Source organism: Pogoniulus pusillus, chromosome 15 (assembly GCF_015220805.1).
Source record: "Pogoniulus pusillus isolate bPogPus1 chromosome 15, bPogPus1.pri, whole genome shotgun sequence".
In the NCBI taxonomy this organism is placed as follows: domain Eukaryota; kingdom Metazoa; phylum Chordata; class Aves; order Piciformes; family Lybiidae; genus Pogoniulus; species Pogoniulus pusillus.
The window spans coordinates 8,099,798-8,118,636 of record NC_087278.1 but is presented as its reverse complement, the minus strand read 5'-3'; the positions used below and the strand labels follow the sequence as shown (position 1 = coordinate 8,118,636).

The 18,839-nt window shown below is 38.4% G+C and overlaps 1 protein-coding gene across 21 annotated transcripts in view; it reads left to right on the top strand.

Moving 5' to 3' along the window:
• TNRC6B (trinucleotide repeat containing adaptor 6B) overlaps positions 1-18,839 on the top strand; it is a 140,864-nt gene that overhangs the window by 62,772 nt on the left and 59,253 nt on the right. For 20 of the 21 annotated variants that reach the window (XM_064155186.1, XM_064155193.1, XM_064155190.1 and 17 more), the window contains one exon: positions 16,553-16,640. In XM_064155186.1, the coding sequence (XP_064011256.1) occupies positions 16,553-16,640 (88 nt within the window). Of the gene's footprint in view, positions 1-13,157; positions 13,328-16,552; positions 16,641-18,839 lie in introns of those variants that run through there. The other variant, XM_064155202.1, reaches the window with a different exon arrangement.

The window sequence follows — 18,839 nt, the reverse complement described above, 5'->3', positions numbered from 1 at the left end:
ACAAAATGTAGAGCTGTGATACAATTGCTTAGAAATTTAATGTTAGCCTTTAGAATTACTGGTTTAAGAATTTGTTCTTGATGAGGAAAGGAGGGTGCACAAGTAGTGTCAAAGTGTTCTGCATTTAGTTACTCTCTTAAAACACAGCAGCAGTTATAAGTCTTGAAAATGTAGGGAAATGCCAGTGTGTTCCTCCTGTGCTTTCTGACAGCATTTTGGACAAATAACAAATCACTAGATTCTGGAGAATGCTTGTATGATAGTTCTAATTCACAGCAGTGACCAGTGTTCCATGTGAGTGAAGAATGTACAATTAGAGATTGGCCACATAATGTTCTTTGTAATCAAGGAGTGCAAGCGATGTCTTAATGAGGATATTTGGTTCTTTCTGCCATCTTAAGTAATTGTTTTTGTGGAATGACAGATCAAGATGATCATGTCATCTCTATGCCCTCAGAACTCAAGTGTTTATAGGAGGAGACAAGTTTGGAGAGGCTTTGAATTTTTTGGCTACTGAAGAAACTACAAGGGAGAAGAGTTATTAGGTACTTGTAGTTCAGATCAAGTCACGTCTTGCACTTGTGCTGTGTTTTCGTTTTTCCGGTTTCCTTCAAATAGTTTCTTTACAATTCCCCTAGCTTTCATTCTGTGTGCCAATGAATAATTTCAGCGTACATCTTAATTACTCACGAGTCGTGATGTGAAGTATTGAGTTAGGATGTTTTGAATAATCAGTCTCACTTTTGAATGAAAAATGGCTAATGCAAAGGATGAGCCAGTTGGTTGCAGTATGAAGGGTGTGAAGCATTCATCTGTCAAAGACTTCTGTACTTGCAAAGAATCTGTGCTTAACATTTGAAGGTTCCCTAAGAGACATTTTTTTCTGTGCCCCTGAGGTCTTGGTGCTTTAGAAGTAGATGCCATTTCTCAGATCTCTTTATTTTGAGAAGACTGCACTAGAGAGTGTATCAAACTTCATAGTGAAACCCAAACCTTTCGTTTATTCACTTAGATTTTATGACCAGGTCTTATGTTTGGGCCTTCAGAATGTCTGTGGCAATGCAGCAGGGAGAAAGGACTTAATGCACTTGTGATTTACTCAGTTTCTTGAGCAGAGTCTGCCGTCTGTCATCCTCATTGAGACTGTAATGAGACTTGATCCGTGCCTTTCTGCCTTAACAGCAGATGTAAGCCACAGAACAAGAGGGCATGGTCTGTTAGCAGAATTACTCTCTTCAGTGTGATATATTCATCTTACAAATATCACTCATCCTATGAATGGTGGTTGAGCATCTGATTCTACAAAGTATTTAAAGGAAGCAGCTGATTGAATTAAATTTATGAAGGTAACTTTTCAGTGTTTAAATCTTCATACAAAAGTAGGAAAGGAAGAAGGTTATGTTAGCTTGTGTATTGTAAATAGTATATCTTACAATGCATGCCAAAGTTGATGTGTGACGGGACCGATAATGCTTTAATTATCCACTTAGTGTGGTAAATGTATTTAAGCTTTTTAGGTTGTGAAGCGCCTGGCTTCACACTTAGCACTGTTGTTTTACCACATTTTAGCTTTTCATCATCTGTTATTACCCTATAAGCAACAATAATAGGTGGTAGTCTTATAAAACAGGAATTTTACTGGTGCAGTGTTTAGTGTATCTCTGCGGGGTGGCAAGTCATGACCATTTTCTTCAGTGTAGTCTTGAGGACTTGAAAGTCTAACCATGATCTCTAACAGTATAGTTGTAATTCCTTTCTTCCTATACCTGTGGTCCTCTGTGATGAAAACTGTTGTGGAAGGTCTCTTAGAAGTGTAAGAATATGCTGCAACACAATTGCATGTTTTGCATGGGATGTCCATTATACATAATACTAGTTAAAAGCTAGGAATCCACTTGTCTGGAAAAGTAAACTCTATTGAGAGCTAAATGCATAAACTGAACTAAAGCATAAACTTGGAAATACTGTATTTAATAGAAGGATCCACATATCTGTGCTTTTCCAGACTCGGAGAATTAGCTGCTTAGTAGTTCTATCTGTGGTAGATCTGCTTGTCTGGAGAGTGTGCACTGCTACCACTATTCACATGAAGCTTCTAGGGCTGCAGACTAACAGGTTGCTCCCTCTTGGCTTCCAGTTACACTTCCACGCATCTCAGCAGTATTTTGTCTTGAACATGGTCACACTTCTAATTGAAAACTAGTTGATTGGGATCTGCAAGGTTGGTTTTTTTCGTTGTTATTGTTTTTGAACACTGGATGACTACTTTAACCCAGAAATACTCAGCAATTTTGGATCTGTCTATTTACAAAGTATTACTAGGAGTAAGGAGTGGAACACTATTTACTGAAGCCTCGCTGTTTCAAATCTTACCAGTTCTCTTAAAGTCATAGTGCTTGAATGGTAGCTTAAACGATATTAGCTTGCTGTCATTCCATATAAGACAGAAGACAAATTGCTTCATGTCATACAAGCCATGTGTTGGATATAATACTGATTTTTTTTTTCTCCAGCTTTGTGTTGTCAGATAGCTTGAGATAAAACCGTGATAGTGATGCATGTATTCTGATGCTGTCCAGAGAGTAAGCTTCTACTGCTACAGTAGGTGCATTTTGAAAGGCTAAAAAATAAACCCCAGCGCCTAGATGCAGGCATTCATAGTCAGAACTAAATCACAAGTTGCAGTTAAAACCACAAAAGCCTGTTTCTCATTCAGCCAACTTCATCAGTCTTCACCAAATCTTGTTATTCTGGTGGGCTATAAAACTTTTGTGGGAACTCTTAAAATAAAATAAAAATATTATTAAAAAAGAAACAACAAAACAAAAAAAAAGGCAAAGAAAGCCCACCAACCAAAACCAAAGAAAACACACAGACAGAAAACCCAAACCAACCAAAGACATCAACCAAACAGTGAAACCAATCTGACAACTCCCCCAAGAACTATTGGACTAAAATGAGAATCCCACAGTTTTTCAGTTAATCTCTCTATGGACATCATAACAACAAAGGTTCTCTTTTCTGACCCAGGGTCCACAGTAAAGTGAATCTGCAAATGTTTTTAGTGCAAAGAATTATTCTGTCTTTTGTAGATAACAGTAGACTTTCTCCAAAGCAGACATATTTTTTGCAGTCATATTAATGTCAGATTCTCAGAAAGAATTTAAAAAGGAATTTCTGCAGGGGTTCAGAGCGTGTCATACTTGGGGTTGTTTCACTAGATTAACAGGAATTTTTAAAAACTAATCTCACTCTTATCGTGAAAGCCTGCAAATGTGGTAGCAAATCTGTTTTTAGGCATGATTGGCTTTCACACTAGAACTATTGAATGTTACAGATTAGTGTATCATGATAGTTCTGTGATAGTTACGGTTATTTAAACGAGTAATTGTAAAGGAGTGGCATTTGTAGCAGGCCAAGTGTGTGTTTTGAGCTGTAAGATCACTTGAGTACTTCGTTAAGCGATAGCTACAATATTGCCTGCTGAAAACATTCATTTTGGACTCATAAAGGTTATTTGAGAGTGATGCTGAGTCCTTAAGATAAATTGGTATTTAATTTCCTGAATTGCTGCAGAGCATGATAGATTCAGGGATTTGGAGTCATCTTTGAATTGTCCCAGTTTGATGTTACAAGCTACTTTTGTAGGAGTACCAAGGAATATCACACTTAAACCTGTGTTCTCTAAGGAAAGTTACCATTAAAATCCCACAGAATTTTATGAAAAAACCCCCATGAAACCAAACTTAATATTTTCATGAGAATGCTGCATGAAATTTGCTGTGATTTTTGCAGGACTGATCATGATTGAGGCTTTAGAGTAATGTATTGGCAATCAAGGGCTGTTCACATCACATTTGCAGTATTAATTATGTCCTTGTTTCTACTGGAGTGCTCCTTAATGACAAGAGCCATTTATTCTCCATACTGCTGACTTGTCCTATGACTTTGAGCATAGGTTATTTATTCTTGGCTTGGATTTACTCACGTGCAGATTTAAGTTTTATATAATTCTTGGCGTTGTTGCAATGCTTAATTAATATTTATAAAGACCTTTGACATCCTGTGATGAAAGGAGCTGCCCAAGCATTAAGTAGTAGTATTATTTTATTAGAGAAAATATAGGAGTCAGGAGGATACCAGTTTTTAATTCATAGTGAGCAATGGAGTCATACCATAACCTTGAGCAGGTCACGCAGTCTTTTGTTTTGTAACATAATCTGAGAAAGCTCTGTGGTGTGTGGCATGTGTTATTAAGTATCGCCCTTCCCTCTCCTAATTCAATTATCAATGGGGAGGGAAGGAAGGAAAAAAAAAAGCATGCAACTTTACTCAGCTACTGAGCATAGATGGTATTTCTTAAGAAATCATTAAGAGTAGCAGAGAGTGAGAAAGTGGTGGATGTAACAGCTGAGTTTTAGAGTAAGCATGAGAATCCAAACCTGTGATGTAGTCATAGACCAGACTGAATTTTGCCTGTTGTGATCTTACTTGAGGTCAGTATATGCTGTGCTTAGCTGAGGCCTCTCTGTGAAGTGTATGGAATCTGTATTGCACTCTAAGAACTTGCTCACTCACTAATCCATGGTGTTTAACCGGTAAACGAGCTCTTTCTTCAGCCTGAGTGCTATCTATAGTTGAACTTTGTGATTGCCAAGATTGATAATCAGCTCTTCTAGCATCTAGTTTTTGGCTGTCACATAACAGTGTACATGTAAATCTCTTGTGGTTTTCCCTTGTCTGAGAGAGGAAGGTTATGATTATAAAAAATTACAAGATAATTATTTATTATTTAATGATTATTAAAATTACAAGATACTGAGGAACTTTTGGAAGGTATGTATCTATCTGAGACTTAGCCAGATAACAATTCATCTAATTGTACAGGGCACAATGGCATGAAATAAAGTTATTTGCTGTGCTTCATGCATGAAGTGCAGGGTTTTATTTTTGTTTCACCTAAGATGCTACATCTGCACAAAACGCTTAAGTATGTGTTAAAACAAAGGGCTTCAAAACTGTTACTAAAAGTACTTTAGGAAGGAACCAACTTGCCCAGTGAAGTGTGAGACTTAGCTGAATACAGCTGCTGGTTTGTGCATTACAGTGGATTGAAATTTAAATCACCTGTGTTTTTGTCCTGCTTTATTGCAATGTGCTTGCATAGCTTGTTCCTGGGGGATTTTTGTTTGCCATTAGTCCTGTTGCAGCTCTCAGGAATAGTGTTTGTCTGTTCTGAGGGTAAACAGTGGTTTGTAGTCTTCAAGAGTGGCAATTATGAAGAAACTCCTCAGTCTTCATCTAATGTTAGTTACAAGCTGTAATCTTTGCAGCCTGCTTACAGGAATGGAATAAAAAGAATTTGCCTGCCCAGCCCCAGCTGAATATACTGACCATACTCAGGTGGATTTGAAGAACTAGTAATCTGGCAGGATTTATACAGCGTTTCCAGACCCACAAAATACGTTGCTACCTTTTCTTTCTTCCCACAATTTGTACAGATCATGACAGTTCTGAAACACTGTAACTTAATATTTGCAGGAAGCAGCTGAGTGAATTTTCTTACCTGTTAAAAATAAATACTGCCCAAGGCAGTAACTGGAGTAGAAAACATAAACCTTAAATACCTTTGCCAGGAGAAGCTGAGCAACCTGAGAGTTGTTTTTTTAAATGTATTGGGAGTTCAAGCAACCTTAACTTGCTGGTTCTTCAGGCTTGGCTTACAGCAGATGAATAATAACTTCATGTGGAAAACCTTGTTCTTAACTTCCCACTGATAAAATTAAACACATTCTTGCTTTAGTCTTTTGATTTAGTATAATTAAAATAATTACTTGCAGTTTGATAAATGTTGTTTTCATTACTATAGTGCCCTGAAGGACTGTATATGGAAAATTTTACAGTATTACACAGATCTAGAGATATGTAGGGTGATTGTCAGGCTACTAATTAACTCATATAAAATGTTTTGGTTTTTACACCAAGTGACTTTAGAGTATTTCTTTGGAAACTGAATGAACGTAAACAACCAGATTGCTTATAAAATGAAGTATAAATTGTACCATTCTGATACTGTGAGGATATCTATCCCCAGGGGGGTAGAATTCCAAGCACTTCATCGTTTGGTAGAGGCTGCTTTTAAGAAAATTATTTCCTCTGAGTTTGGGCTTGTTGGGTCTTTTGTTTGGTGGTTTCCTTTTTTTCCCCCCAGTAATTCAACTGTCACTAAATAGAAACTGCTTGAATGAGACCTGTATTTCAATTTATTTATTTTTTCCTTAATTCCTGCTTGAAGTGCCACACCACAGACGTTAAGAAAACCTCAAATACTGTAAAATGTGTTAAACTACAGCAATAACACCGTAGTGTGGTATTACCTAATGTTTATTTCCACTATTCCCTAAAATTGTGTTCTATATCTCTAAATAATTTGGGTTGTTACTGGGCTGGCTTTTAGGACTCATTCTATTACAATCAGTAAACACAAATAAAAATACCAGTCCTAATTTAATGTTAAAGCTTGGTTTTAATTTAGCTACCTCTGTTGTCAAAGGCTCTGTATGATCCAGTTTCTTACTGTCTGTATGGCCTGTGCTGGTGCTACAAATAATGCACTGTCAGAAAATGTTGCATTTAATGAAACCATGTTATATTTTTTCAGTATTCTTTTTGAAATGCCACATTCTGACATTAAAACAAATGTCACAATTCTGTGCACTGTGGCAGTTACCATAGCAAATAGATTTGTTTCTTGGGATTTTTTAGTGTTAATTCTATTCTTGGCATGTAAGACAGAAGTTTTAAATCTAAGAAGGTACAGAGCTGCTTTTGTTAATTGAGTACCCCATAGTCAAGAGTTAAATTGCTTTTTAACTGCAGTTGGAAGATAAGCAGTAAGCAGGTTTTTGTAGGTTGAGTTTTTTCTCTTTAAGAGCACTTCTCATACATACCTATAAGAATGTGTTATTAAGGTGGCAGTAATGCTCATCAGCTTTTACTTGGGTCACAATTTATAGCCAGTTCAAAGCATTGGCAGAGTTTCCAACTCTACCAGTAGAGTTTCCCCTTGACTTGCAGGGTTATCTGGGTGATAAAATGCAGTGCGGTACTGGTACAGACACCTGAAGTGAAGGGTAGCTCATTTATGGGTTTCCTCTGCAGAAGATATGTCTGTAATTAGTTCCCTGCTCAGTAGACTGTTAAATAGAGAACTACTTGCTAATTCTAAGGTTTGTTTGGGTTTTTCAATAAGGATTCCAGAGCTGGCTTGCCAATCTGCATTGCAGTGCTGATTGTGGCCATTGATGCTAGGTCCACTGGTGGCTCAGCAGTATGGTATCTGATGAGAGTCAGTGCATGGGTTAGTAAGTTCAACATCTGCATTAATGACATGGTCAGTGGGATGGAATGTACCCTCAGCACGTTTGAAGATGATCCTAAACCACTTAAAGCAGTTGATGCCTGTGTAGGGTAAAATTGCTGTTAAGGTGGAGCTCAGTAGGTAGGAGAAAATGGTCTGACAGAAGCCTCTTGAAATTCGGCAAATGTAGTTGGAAAATATCACATCTGAGGAAAAATGACTCTGTGCTACATCATAGGTTAAGCTCTGCAGGAAAAAAACAAAACAACAACCTGAAGATCCTGACAAAGTAGAAATGTGAGTCAGTAAGCTGTCCTTGCTCTTAACCAGACACCTGCTGGGCTGTGCTAGGCTATAGCCAGTGGTAAAGAGAAGTGATTCTTTTTATTCAATGCTTTAAGGTCTGCCTTTGATATGCTGCATCCAGCTTGGCCTTCATACAGGATGAACACTGACATAGTGAATGGCCACTAAGATGATTGATGTTCTGGAGTACATCTTGCACCAGGAGAGGCTTAGAGAACTGTACTTGTTCAGCCTTATTTAAAATAAGAGGCTAACAGAATAATGTTACTGCTGCCTTCAACTGCCTAATGAGAGTGTGTAGAGAGACAGAGTCTTCATGGAGATGGTGCACAGTGATTAAAGAGGAGCAAACACAAGTTGCAGAAAAGGAATTCTGATGTTGAGAGGCAAATGCAGTGGCTGTAGGAAAACAAACAACATAATAAGCTCTCCACAGTGGTGGTGGTGACCTTGGAGATACTTAGAACATGACTAGACCCTGAGCACCCTGCTCAATGATAACTCCGAGTGTGAGGTTAGACCAGACTCCAAGTAACTTCCAGAAGTCCCTTTAAATCAGAGTTATTTGTGATTCTGATGGTGAGACCAGTAAATGTATCAGGTACTTAGTGCAGAAAGTGTCAGTTTGAAAAAAAAAAGAAAAAAAAGACAAACTGGAAAGGACTGTATAAAGAAATGGTTCTCTTAGCTTTCTGGTAATTTTCAAGTGGAAGGATTTTTTTTGTCTGCTGACATGCAAACTATTTGAGATTATAAAACTGGTAGAGTTTACATAACTTAATCTTTTAATACAAAGCAATACTGGCAAATACCTGTGTATACTGCATTTGCAGACTAATAGGCAATCCTTAAGTGACATCTGGCACTTTTCCAAGATAGCCTGTGTTCATTTGAAGCCCTTTGTTGTATGGCAAAGTAGGACACTTGATGTATTTCTGTAAGCACAGCGAGGCAGGCAAAAGGTTCTTTTCTGGATGATGTAATGAAAAGGAGGATATCACATGCAAAGGGAAGTTCAGCAGCAGCTCCCTTGGAGTGGTCGTTTGTCCAGAACTTTCATATCCACACACACACCTCCTAACAACTGCAGAAATGAAAAGTCAGTTAATGCAAGAGAGAGAAATATTTTGCCAGATAGTCTGTTGTTTGCTGAAATTATGGCTGTAGCGAGAATGAGGGTTTGATAGAGTATGTATGGCCAGGCTAGGTCATTTGTAATGGAACAGAGATCTCAGCTGTACTTCTTAAGGATTGAAAGCTCTTCCTTTGTAAAAAATACTTTTTTTTCCCCTTCTGGCAAACAGTTGTAGATAGTGGAGTTCCCTGTATGTATGGATAGTTTCTAGAGGAAAATAAGGTAATTTAAGCACATAGAACCTTGAAGTCCTGAATAAAACAGTGTATTGCTGGACAGATGTTCTGATGTGATAAATTCCTGGACATCTTAATCACATGCAAATTTTTGACAATGTTTTGCATTCTCAATTTCATCGTTGTCTAAATGTGCTTCTCTGTATCTTTAGTAGGCAAGAGTCTACATCTGTGAAATAATTTCTGATCCATTAACATTTGAAGACAGAGGAAAGTATGGGAGAAAACTTGCTCAGTTGTGAAGTTCTAGAACTTTAGCTGCATTTCCTTAAAACTTTGGGTTTTATTAACTGTGGCTAACATTTGGAAACTTCGGGTTGTACTTGTAAGTCATTATGCTCATGTGAGTGATACAGTTGGAAAGGAGGATCCTATGAAAGAAATAGAAGCAAGAAACATGGGATATGAAAACCACTTCTGTTCTTTCTTTACACAATATGAAGTTTTTTTAACAGGAGACTCTCAAAACTGAAATTGACTCCCTCCACATCCTTCCAAACCAATTGCTGAAGTGTTGAGGGCATGCCTCTTTATTTATGAACATATGTAGTTGCATTGTAAGGCTTATACCGTCCAGTTCTTTAAAGCAAACAGCTCTTTATGATCAGAGTGGTTTTCTTTCTATTACATGAACCACTGTGTGTATGTATACATATATATATATGTGTGTATATATGTATGTACACACACATATATCTCACAGGATGTTGGGAGTTGGAAAGGCCTTGAAGAGATCAAGTCCAACCCCCCTGCCAGAGCAGCACCATACATTCTATTTTGATCACAAAGGAATGCATCTAGACAGGCCTTGAAAGTCTCCAGAAAAGGAGACTCCACAGCCTCTCTGGGGAGCCTGTTCCAATGCTCTGGGCCCCTTACAGTAAAGAAGTTCCCCCTTGTGTTGAGCTGGGACATCCTGTGCCGCAGCTTATATCCATTGTCCTATCCCAGGGAGCAAGTGAGAGGAGCCTGTCATCCTGCCCCTGACCCCCAGCCCTCAAATATTTATAAATATTTGTTAAATCCTCTCTCTGTCTTTTCTTCTCTAGACTAAAAAGCCCCAGGTCCCTCAGCCTCTCTTCATAAGGGAGTGCTCTGGTCCCCTAATCATCCTCGTAGCCCCCTGCTGGTCTCTCTTAAGCAGATCCCTGTCCCTCTTCAACTGGGGAGGCCAAAACTGAACACAGTACTCAAGATGGGGTCTCACCAGTATGTATGTAATAAGCCCATAAAGAATTAGTCAATCACTAACAGTTCTAATAGCAGTCTATAAGGAGTCCTTCAGAAATGTGTACTTTTGATGAATTCTGTACGCCAGTATTTTAAAGTTGGTTATTTTCTACAGAAGCTTCAAATTACTGATGTTTTGCTGTGATAAAGGCATATCAGTTGTTCCAGATATGCTTTTTAAAGTAAGCAGACTTCTCGCTGTGACGCTGTTTTGGTTTCCAGCCAAAGAGGAGGAAAAAAGTGGCTTACACTAGGTCCTCGACAAGCAATAATCTTTTCACCTTTTGAAAACACCACTTGACAGAGCCATTTCTAAAACCACACTTTCCAAAGTATTTTTATTTAATGCATGGCAAAGTGTCTATTTCCTGTTCAAAATCAACAGCCTGCCCTGTAGGCAGTGTGATACTTCTGTTACTGCCTAATGTGTGCTGTACTATGTACATAGATGTTACAAATATAAGAGTTTTAATTTCATGTTATTCTGAAGGACTGAGTTTGGATATCTTCATTTCACTTTCTAAGAGTGGGGGACAGTTGTCCTTTTACTAACTGGTGGGGTTTTTTTGTAAACTGCATATTTTATCACTTCAATACTGCTGTTCAATGATGTTGTAAACTTAAGTCTTATTCAAGCAAACAAGTAATTTCTTTTTTTTCCTAGAAATTTTTTTGTGTTATGGATATTCAGGGCTGCTATTCCAAAGGATCAGGGTTTTTTCCTTCAAATGTCAGAATTCATGTGGCCTAAAATAATTTCAAATTCTGTTTTTGTCTGTTTATGCTGAAGACTGAACATTATTAATGGCTAACTCCTATTCAACCAGGTTTTATATGACTTTATCTAGTTGATGCATGCAAGTGTTGCTTAACAGGAGAGGTGACTGATGGTGTGCACGTTAACTTTTTAGGCTTTTCATTGCGAGATCTTTACACAGTTTAATCTAGTGCAAGTAACTTTAGGAAGTTAGGGTCTGAGTTTTTAGTCTCTGAAATCCAACTTGCTGATACGCTTTGAAAGCTTGAGCATTTGAAGTAGTAGATTGCCAGTATTCTTTGCTGCATTTCAAGGTGCACAGAATGATTTGGGAGTGTGTAGTATGCTTTTTCTTAATTGTTTAGGGCCCTTAATTCTAAGCAGCTTGCACTTCTAAATATGTTTATATAGAAACGTTTTAATGGTAGAGGATTGTGTCCATAAAAGCTGCTGTTACAGTTAGGAGAATTGCATAGATACAGGTGGTGATGCTTCCATCACATACACGGAGTACGGGATAAAGGACTAACACAGTCAAGAGGAAAGCTTCCTTGATACATTAATGTAGGGGTGTATTTGAAAGGCAAATACACTGAATTTTACTAGTAGATCTTTCTGTTACACAATGTATGGGGTTTTGACTGGATGGTGTGTGGATAGATGTGGTGATAAAATAAGGTGCAGTTTCAATTGCAACCCATTTAACTTGCTTCTTTGAAAGGAAGAGATTCCTTGTGCTTGTGTCTGATAATAGTCTAAGCTAACTCTACTTAGAAAAAAAGTGAGAATGGTCCAGGTGACTTCTATTGATTTGAATTGACTTGTCATAAGAATCAGCTGAGTTCCAGAAAAGGCTCAAGCAAAGGGAGGTCAGGGCAAGTGCTTGACGAAGGTAAACTGGGAGAAAATGGAACCTGGTTCTCCAGTGGCAGCAGCTAGCTGTTCAGGAAATAGCACTGTTGAAGACAGCTTACTGTTCTCTAGGAGAGTTCCTCCTTGTAGAGACTGAGAGATGCTTGTGCCTTGGAAGCATGCCTGGCCTTGAGGTTGTTATAAAGGTGTCTTGCAGCATATTTGAGGCACCAGTGTGTGATGCCTAATTCTGCTGGTATTCAGGCTGTATGATTTATCAAAATGCCAAAGAAACTTTCAGAAATATTAAGAAGCTACATGTCCATAGTTAGTTCACTGGGAATTCTTGTTTCCAGTATCTAGAGTTGGATACCTTACTGTAGGTGAAGCTTCTGAGTTTGGTCCCTCAAGTTTTGAGTCTTTAATAATTTCTGAATAATTAGAAGTGTATTTGTGGTCTGATATCTTGAAATACTAGAGGCCTGTCTGCGAGAGAGGCTCAAGTGCCTCCTCTAAGTGAGGCTGGCTTGTGCATGCAGATCATTAGGTTATGGCCTTTAGTTCTGGCTAGTCACAGACAAAGCCTTTAAGGAAAATTGAACAGTTGTTAACGTGGTCTTGCAGCTGTACAGATAAAAGCTTGTTTTGCTGAAGTGCTGCTGATTCTCCAAGTGTAGTTTCACAGTCACCCTTTTTCTGAAATGAGGTACAGAGGATACTGAAGTTGGCTGTTTTGAAACAGATTTGTAAATCTCCTGTGCTTATTGTCATAGGGAGAACAGCATGCACCTATAGAAGTTTTGTCATTCCTGTGTTGTGTTTGTGGTGTAACTGAACCAAATAAGCTGTGCTGAAAGTAAGTAAAACATGGGGCCAAGAAGAGGGAAAATAACTCGCAGTACTCATATCTAGTTTGCATCTTTACATAAAAGGAACTTCCAAGCACTCTTGCACTGTCACTCTGCAGTCCTGTGGAAGGAACTGGGAGTTACATACATTAAAGTGCCTCTCCGGAGTTTCTAGTTTTCATTTTGTGCATATTACTAATTTTCATGCGTGTAATTCTAGTTTGAGGGTGACTCTGTGGGACTGTGGCATTTCTATCTAGGCTAATACTGTGTGTCACTTCACCAATCAAAATGTGTTGCCAGCAGATAGGTAATATGATGCGTCATCTTGTCTCAAAGCTCAGTTTTGATAGCAAGACCTTTGAAACGTAACTTCTGTCCTCCAGCAGTGCCTCATGTATGTTGTGAGAAGAAGCCCTTTAAAACTGTAATTAGTTGTTGCTAGTTTTCTGGAGAAATGCATAGTAGGATTTTGGAAGAAATCAGCATTTTCCAAAACTGGTCAGCTGTCTTAGGGGGAAAGACACACTTCGTGAATACCTTTTTTTGGTGGTTTTTTCCCTATTGAAATGGCAATCCATTTAAATAACTTGGACCTAGCAGGTATTTGCTGTTACTTGTCTAGTGAACTAGCTGAAAAAAAAAATTTATTTTCTCTGAAATTAATGTTTTTGTCATAGCCAGAAGGGATTGATCTAACAATTTAGATACAGTATTAAGTGTACTTCATCTTAACTACTGGGTTGGTTTGAGTTTGGGATTTTTTTTTATAAAGAAAATATTGTCTTACAGCCTCTATTTTTGTCCTCATTTGTAAGCTGTTAACATGCCTTACTTGAAGTAATTAGTCTGCAATATGATTTTTAAATACTTTTCAGTAATGCTGATTCTAAAGTTCTGTGGGAACTCTTAAAGTACATTAGGTCGTTTTTTGACACATGCTTTCTTGAAGAAACCAGGAGTAGAAAGCTGGCCTCTGATTCCTGTTTAGCAGACTTCCTCTTCAGGGTTGTGGTGTGTCCATGTTCCCGTTACTATGCTGATAACAAAAACCGGAACCACACCCCACTGTATTGCTCTGAATTCACTCGTTTGGAGTTGATGGATTTTCTCCTCTGTTGATGTCAATACAAGCAGCTTATTGCTGCAATGTATGTGATGGAATCCTCAGTTTCCTTGACCAGGCTAGGAAGAATTAACCTTTCAGCTAATGGTCAATAAACAATATTGTCTTCTGAATTAGTTGTTAAGGTACTTGAAGTCTTTGTTTATGTTCAATTTATTGAACACTTAACACCAACAGACCTCATGTGTACAACTGCAGAGGGAAAACGGAGATTATAAAATTTCAAATATTAATGAACTGCATCAAGGAGTAAAAGTGGGAAGACTGCAAATGTGATCCAAAAATAAGGATATGCTATTTCCACCCCCAATTCAGTGAGCTTTCACTGTAGTGGTACACTGTTACCATGTCTGTATCATCAATTGGAGTGTATAACTTTGTATTTGCTACTTTTGTGAGGTTTTGGTTGCCTGTTGTCACAGACTTGGCTGTCATGTACGTTCGATGCAGTCCTAGTGTTCTGACAGATCTCTTCCACTTCAGTATGTTCTTTGGTCAACTGAATCCTAAATTACTAAGTTTTGATTAGTGCTATATTGAAGCTGTTTGTGACGTACCAAATGCACATCTCTGCTAAAAGAGCAGCAGAAGGGGAGGTCATCATGCAAAACAGAGAAATTCTTTGCAGCCTTAGTGCCATGCGTATTTGTCCATAAGTCTGAAAAACAAGGCAGCAGCTGTAGCAATCTCCCTCTCCTGAAATTACCACAAAGACAGATGACTGTAACTAGGTGCTTACTTTCAGGCTATGAATGGTCTGTGATTGGCTTCTTGCATTACTGTTGCTGTGTGTTGTTGTGAACCGTAGCTTCAGCTTTGATTTTGAATATTTTTTCTCATTATTTTCCATTCCCCACTCTTCTGCTCACAAAACAAAGGAAGGTGATTTTAAGCAGAAGGTTGTCTGTGTGCCAGACAGTTACTGTAAGTCATTTTGTATAAGATCCTGTCCTCCTCCTGCAACTCTTTTAAGACAGGTCGTAAACTTTTTGCCTGCTGCAACAAAGTTGTTTTGCAGATAGTATATTTGTAATTGGCTCTGCAGCCCAAAAGGCTTACATAGCTTGACAGGACCAAAGTAGTAAACAATTTGAGGTTATAGTAACTTGGAGTGATGAGGGTGTCACTGGAGGATTTTTCATGTTGCTTACAGTATGCACCTCAAAGGAAATGGGATTTTTTTTCCCTCAGTGCTGTGACAGTACACTGATGTCCCCAGTGCTTCAGCTCTCATGCTGTTACTAACACTGAGACACCTGCAGGCCTTTTTGCCTTGCTAAAGTTTGGGACTGGGAAGTGCTTTGATGCTTTATAGAAAACAGAAGAGAGCAAGAACTGACCTGGCTAAGCAGTACCAGACAAGAGTGCATAAAATGTGAAATACTGTTCCATATGATACAGAATGCTTGCCTCAAACTTGGTTAAATGCAAACTGAACTTGGTGGTTTGTGTGAATTGCATTTAGTAGTAATCTCAGGACCTTACTTGCCTTTATCCATTTTCTCCATCCATGAAGAACTTGAAACCAGAAAGACTTTTTACTACTCTCCTTAGACCCTTCTAAGAAAGAAATGTGAAGTGTTGGATCAGGAAGCTGTTAGTATATAACATTTAAAAGTAGTTTTGTAGGAGTTGCTTGAAAATGGAAAAGAAAAATATTACCTATAACATATAAATGCAGCAATGGAAGGATGAGACTGAGCAATGTGACAAAGTCAACTTAAAGCTTAACCTTTTTTAACTATGGTTTAAAAAGAGCTTTGATTTGTGCATAAATATAAGAAATAGATCATCACTGATATGAACTCTAGTTTATGTGCATCAAGACAATTGTTTATGCCTTAATCTTTCCCTGCAAAAAGAAATTACTCCAAGTGAGCTGAAAAGTTGGTCTTTAATGTACTTCGAAGGAAGTGAACTGGTTAACAAAAATGAGATTCGCCATAGTAACAGCTCAGCCAATAGTATTTGTGCAGTAGATTAACCATTTTCTGGTACTTTCATATTTGATACAAAACATAGCAACAAGATGATGGCTTGACAACAATAGCAGCTGCACGTATTTTTCTTCCTTCTCTGAAAGAATGTTCTTACAGAGAAAAATAGATTCCCTGGAAAGTAATTTGTATTGCAGGTTTCATTAAAAAAATTCTGGGGGTGGGTACAATAGGCTAGAAATTAAATTAGTGATTTGTACAATAAATAACGGTTTTGATTTGATATGACACTTCTAGTCTCTTACAAGTGGCACAGCTACAGGCAATAGAATAATCTCTTCCCCTTGCAAAGATAAATGTCATATCAGACCAAACCATCTTATATTAAATTACAACTTCTCCTTTTTTACCATATAAAAATATTCATGAGCCTGTTCATTAAGTAATAGCACAACCCAATTAAAAGGCTGCTTTGGCCAGAATGGCTAGAAGACAGTTCTAATACCAGGAACATAGTTAATTTATATAGGGCACAGCCATAAGAGGCCTGATCTGAATAAAGGAATTTTCCTTTATGCAGCAAGTGGTGTGCTTGTGGCCAGACTGAGCTAGAAGGTGCTTTTCTTATCTCAGACTGAAACCTTCAAATGAAAATGAAGTGTGATGATAAGAGGAATCTAATGCCTTGACTTCCTTTCTTGAGGGCAAGAATAGAGGCTCTTGTATAACTTGATTGTACTCATGCCTTTTTTCATGTTTTGACAGAGAGAAGGAGCAAGAAAGGGAAGAACAGTTAATGGAAGACAAGAAAAGGAAGAAAGAGGATAAGAAAAAGAAGGAATCTGCTCAGAAGGTTGGTTTTGATACCAGGATTCTTGCATAGAGCTCAAACATAAATAGGGGTGGTAAGATGTTAAATTGTACATGTGAGCTTGATTGTTTAGAGTGATGCTTCGTTACACTGGTGGTTTTGCATGTTTTTTCTGGAACTTAAATACTTAAACATTTCTTCTCTTTAGTGTTTCATGTGAAGTGAGAGAAGATTTTTGATATGAAGTACAGAATGTGGGCTGTCTTGATCTGTGCAGCTCCTGCTGTTTTGGGGTGTTTGGGGACAGGTGTGCTGCCAGGCATTTGCAATTTCTGCAATAAAATGGACTAAGCATTTTCTAGAGCAAGATGATACTCTTTTTTTCAAAGTCCTTAAGTTTCCATGAAATATTTACTGCTGATGATTCTCTGTTTTTTGCCAAGTATCACTTAGCTACAGAAAATGGAAGACCCACTTTTCCTGAAGTGTTACCAGTTCAATTCTGAGCCATGGAGGACTAATAAGTCACTGAAAATTGTTTGCTCAGAAAATGATGTTTAACTGCTTAGTGTATTATAATCTCTCTGTTTTGTGGGAAACCTAGTAGACCATTCTGGAAGGTAATTTGGCATGTGAGCTTGAGTCTCCTACAGCTTTATCCGTGCTTTTTATCGCTAAAATCTTTTCTGTCTAGTTCTGGGCTTCTCAGTACAGGGCAGATGTAACCATCTTGGAGTGAGTCCAGCAAAGGGCCACTAAGGTGATTAAGGGACTGGAGTATCTGACAAGTGATGAGAGGCTGAGAGACCTAGGATTGTTCAGCCTGGAAAAGAGAAGGGTCAGAGGAATCTTTATCAATCAATATGCCTGAGTACCCTGTCGGAGCCAGAAGATGGAGGCAGGATCTTCACAGTGACAAGGCACAAGTCATTGTGCACAAACTGAAATACAGGAAATTCCACTTAATCATAAAAAGACTGATTTTTGTGTGAGTGTGTGACTGGGCAGATGCTGGAGCAGATTCCTCAGTCAGATTGTGGTGCCTTCATCTTTGGAGATGCTAAAAATGAGTTAAACGTGATGCCGTATAACCTGTTTTTGGTAACCGAATAGGGGAGAGCCCTGAGAGTGGGCAAGGAACAGAGATGGAAACTATAGACTAGTCCACAGAGGTGGTCCCTTCCAGCCTCAGTGATTATGTGAAATTGAGAGCAGAAGGGTTCGCTTTCTTTCAGTTGTCTGTTTCTTTTTCTGTTTGCTTCAGTAACAAGAGGTCCTACAAAATACCAGCTGTTAGTCCTGTGTTAGATTTCTGCTGTCTACAGCCAGCACCGTTTTCAGTTAAATTTTGACTTAGCCAATATCTTCTTAAATCTGACTTAATCACCAGTTTGAGTCTATCAGTTTAAATTAGGTGCAGATCAGCTGGTGTATTTCTGTTATCTTCATCCAGTCATTGTGTGAATAAGGCCTCCGAAGTACTGCAAAAGATCAGTAGCTACAGAAGAAGATTCCTTTATAGAGTCTTTTTGTCCAGTGTGCTGCAGTTTAATGTTGAAGTACAGACTGTATCTAGATACCAAGAGGAGCAGGTCCTGGTAAGTAAGACTAGTGACCAAGAGCTATATGATGATATTCAGTGATACAAGAGGAGCCTGAAAAGGTTGTACTGATCATCTTGATAAGTGTTTACTTGAGGAATCGGGGAGCTGAGTGTGCCAGCTTTCCTGTGTGGTCTCTCACCTAAGTGTAGTTGATTGTTCAAACAGTTTGCCAAATGTTGGGAAGGGTGAACACTAAATAAGTTAATCTCATAGAGACCAAACGTGAGAGTGATCCTTGCAAATACTCAGTAATAGCTGAGCAGGCAATGAAATGGACAGAACATAAATTGGTGTATTCATTCTTAGTGCCTGTGGTGATGTTCACCAAATCAGCTGTAATGATTTGGGGGTGCTTTTTTCAGACCGTTTATATAGGATGAAATTTTCTGCCTGGGTCTTCTGAAACATTAAAAAAATGAAAACTCATTTCAACAGAGGTTATGCAAGAAAACTCACAGATGAAATTCCTGTGGTTGGTGTCCCAGGGGCTGTTTGTTAGCTTGTCAGAAGGCTGAACTTGACCCTGCCTTTGCATTCACTGTAGCTTATCCTGCCCTGCATATGGATTGCCCCTTTAAATCTGAGACACTGTCACACGTCCTCAGATTTTGTATTCTAGACAAAACCAAAACAAAAT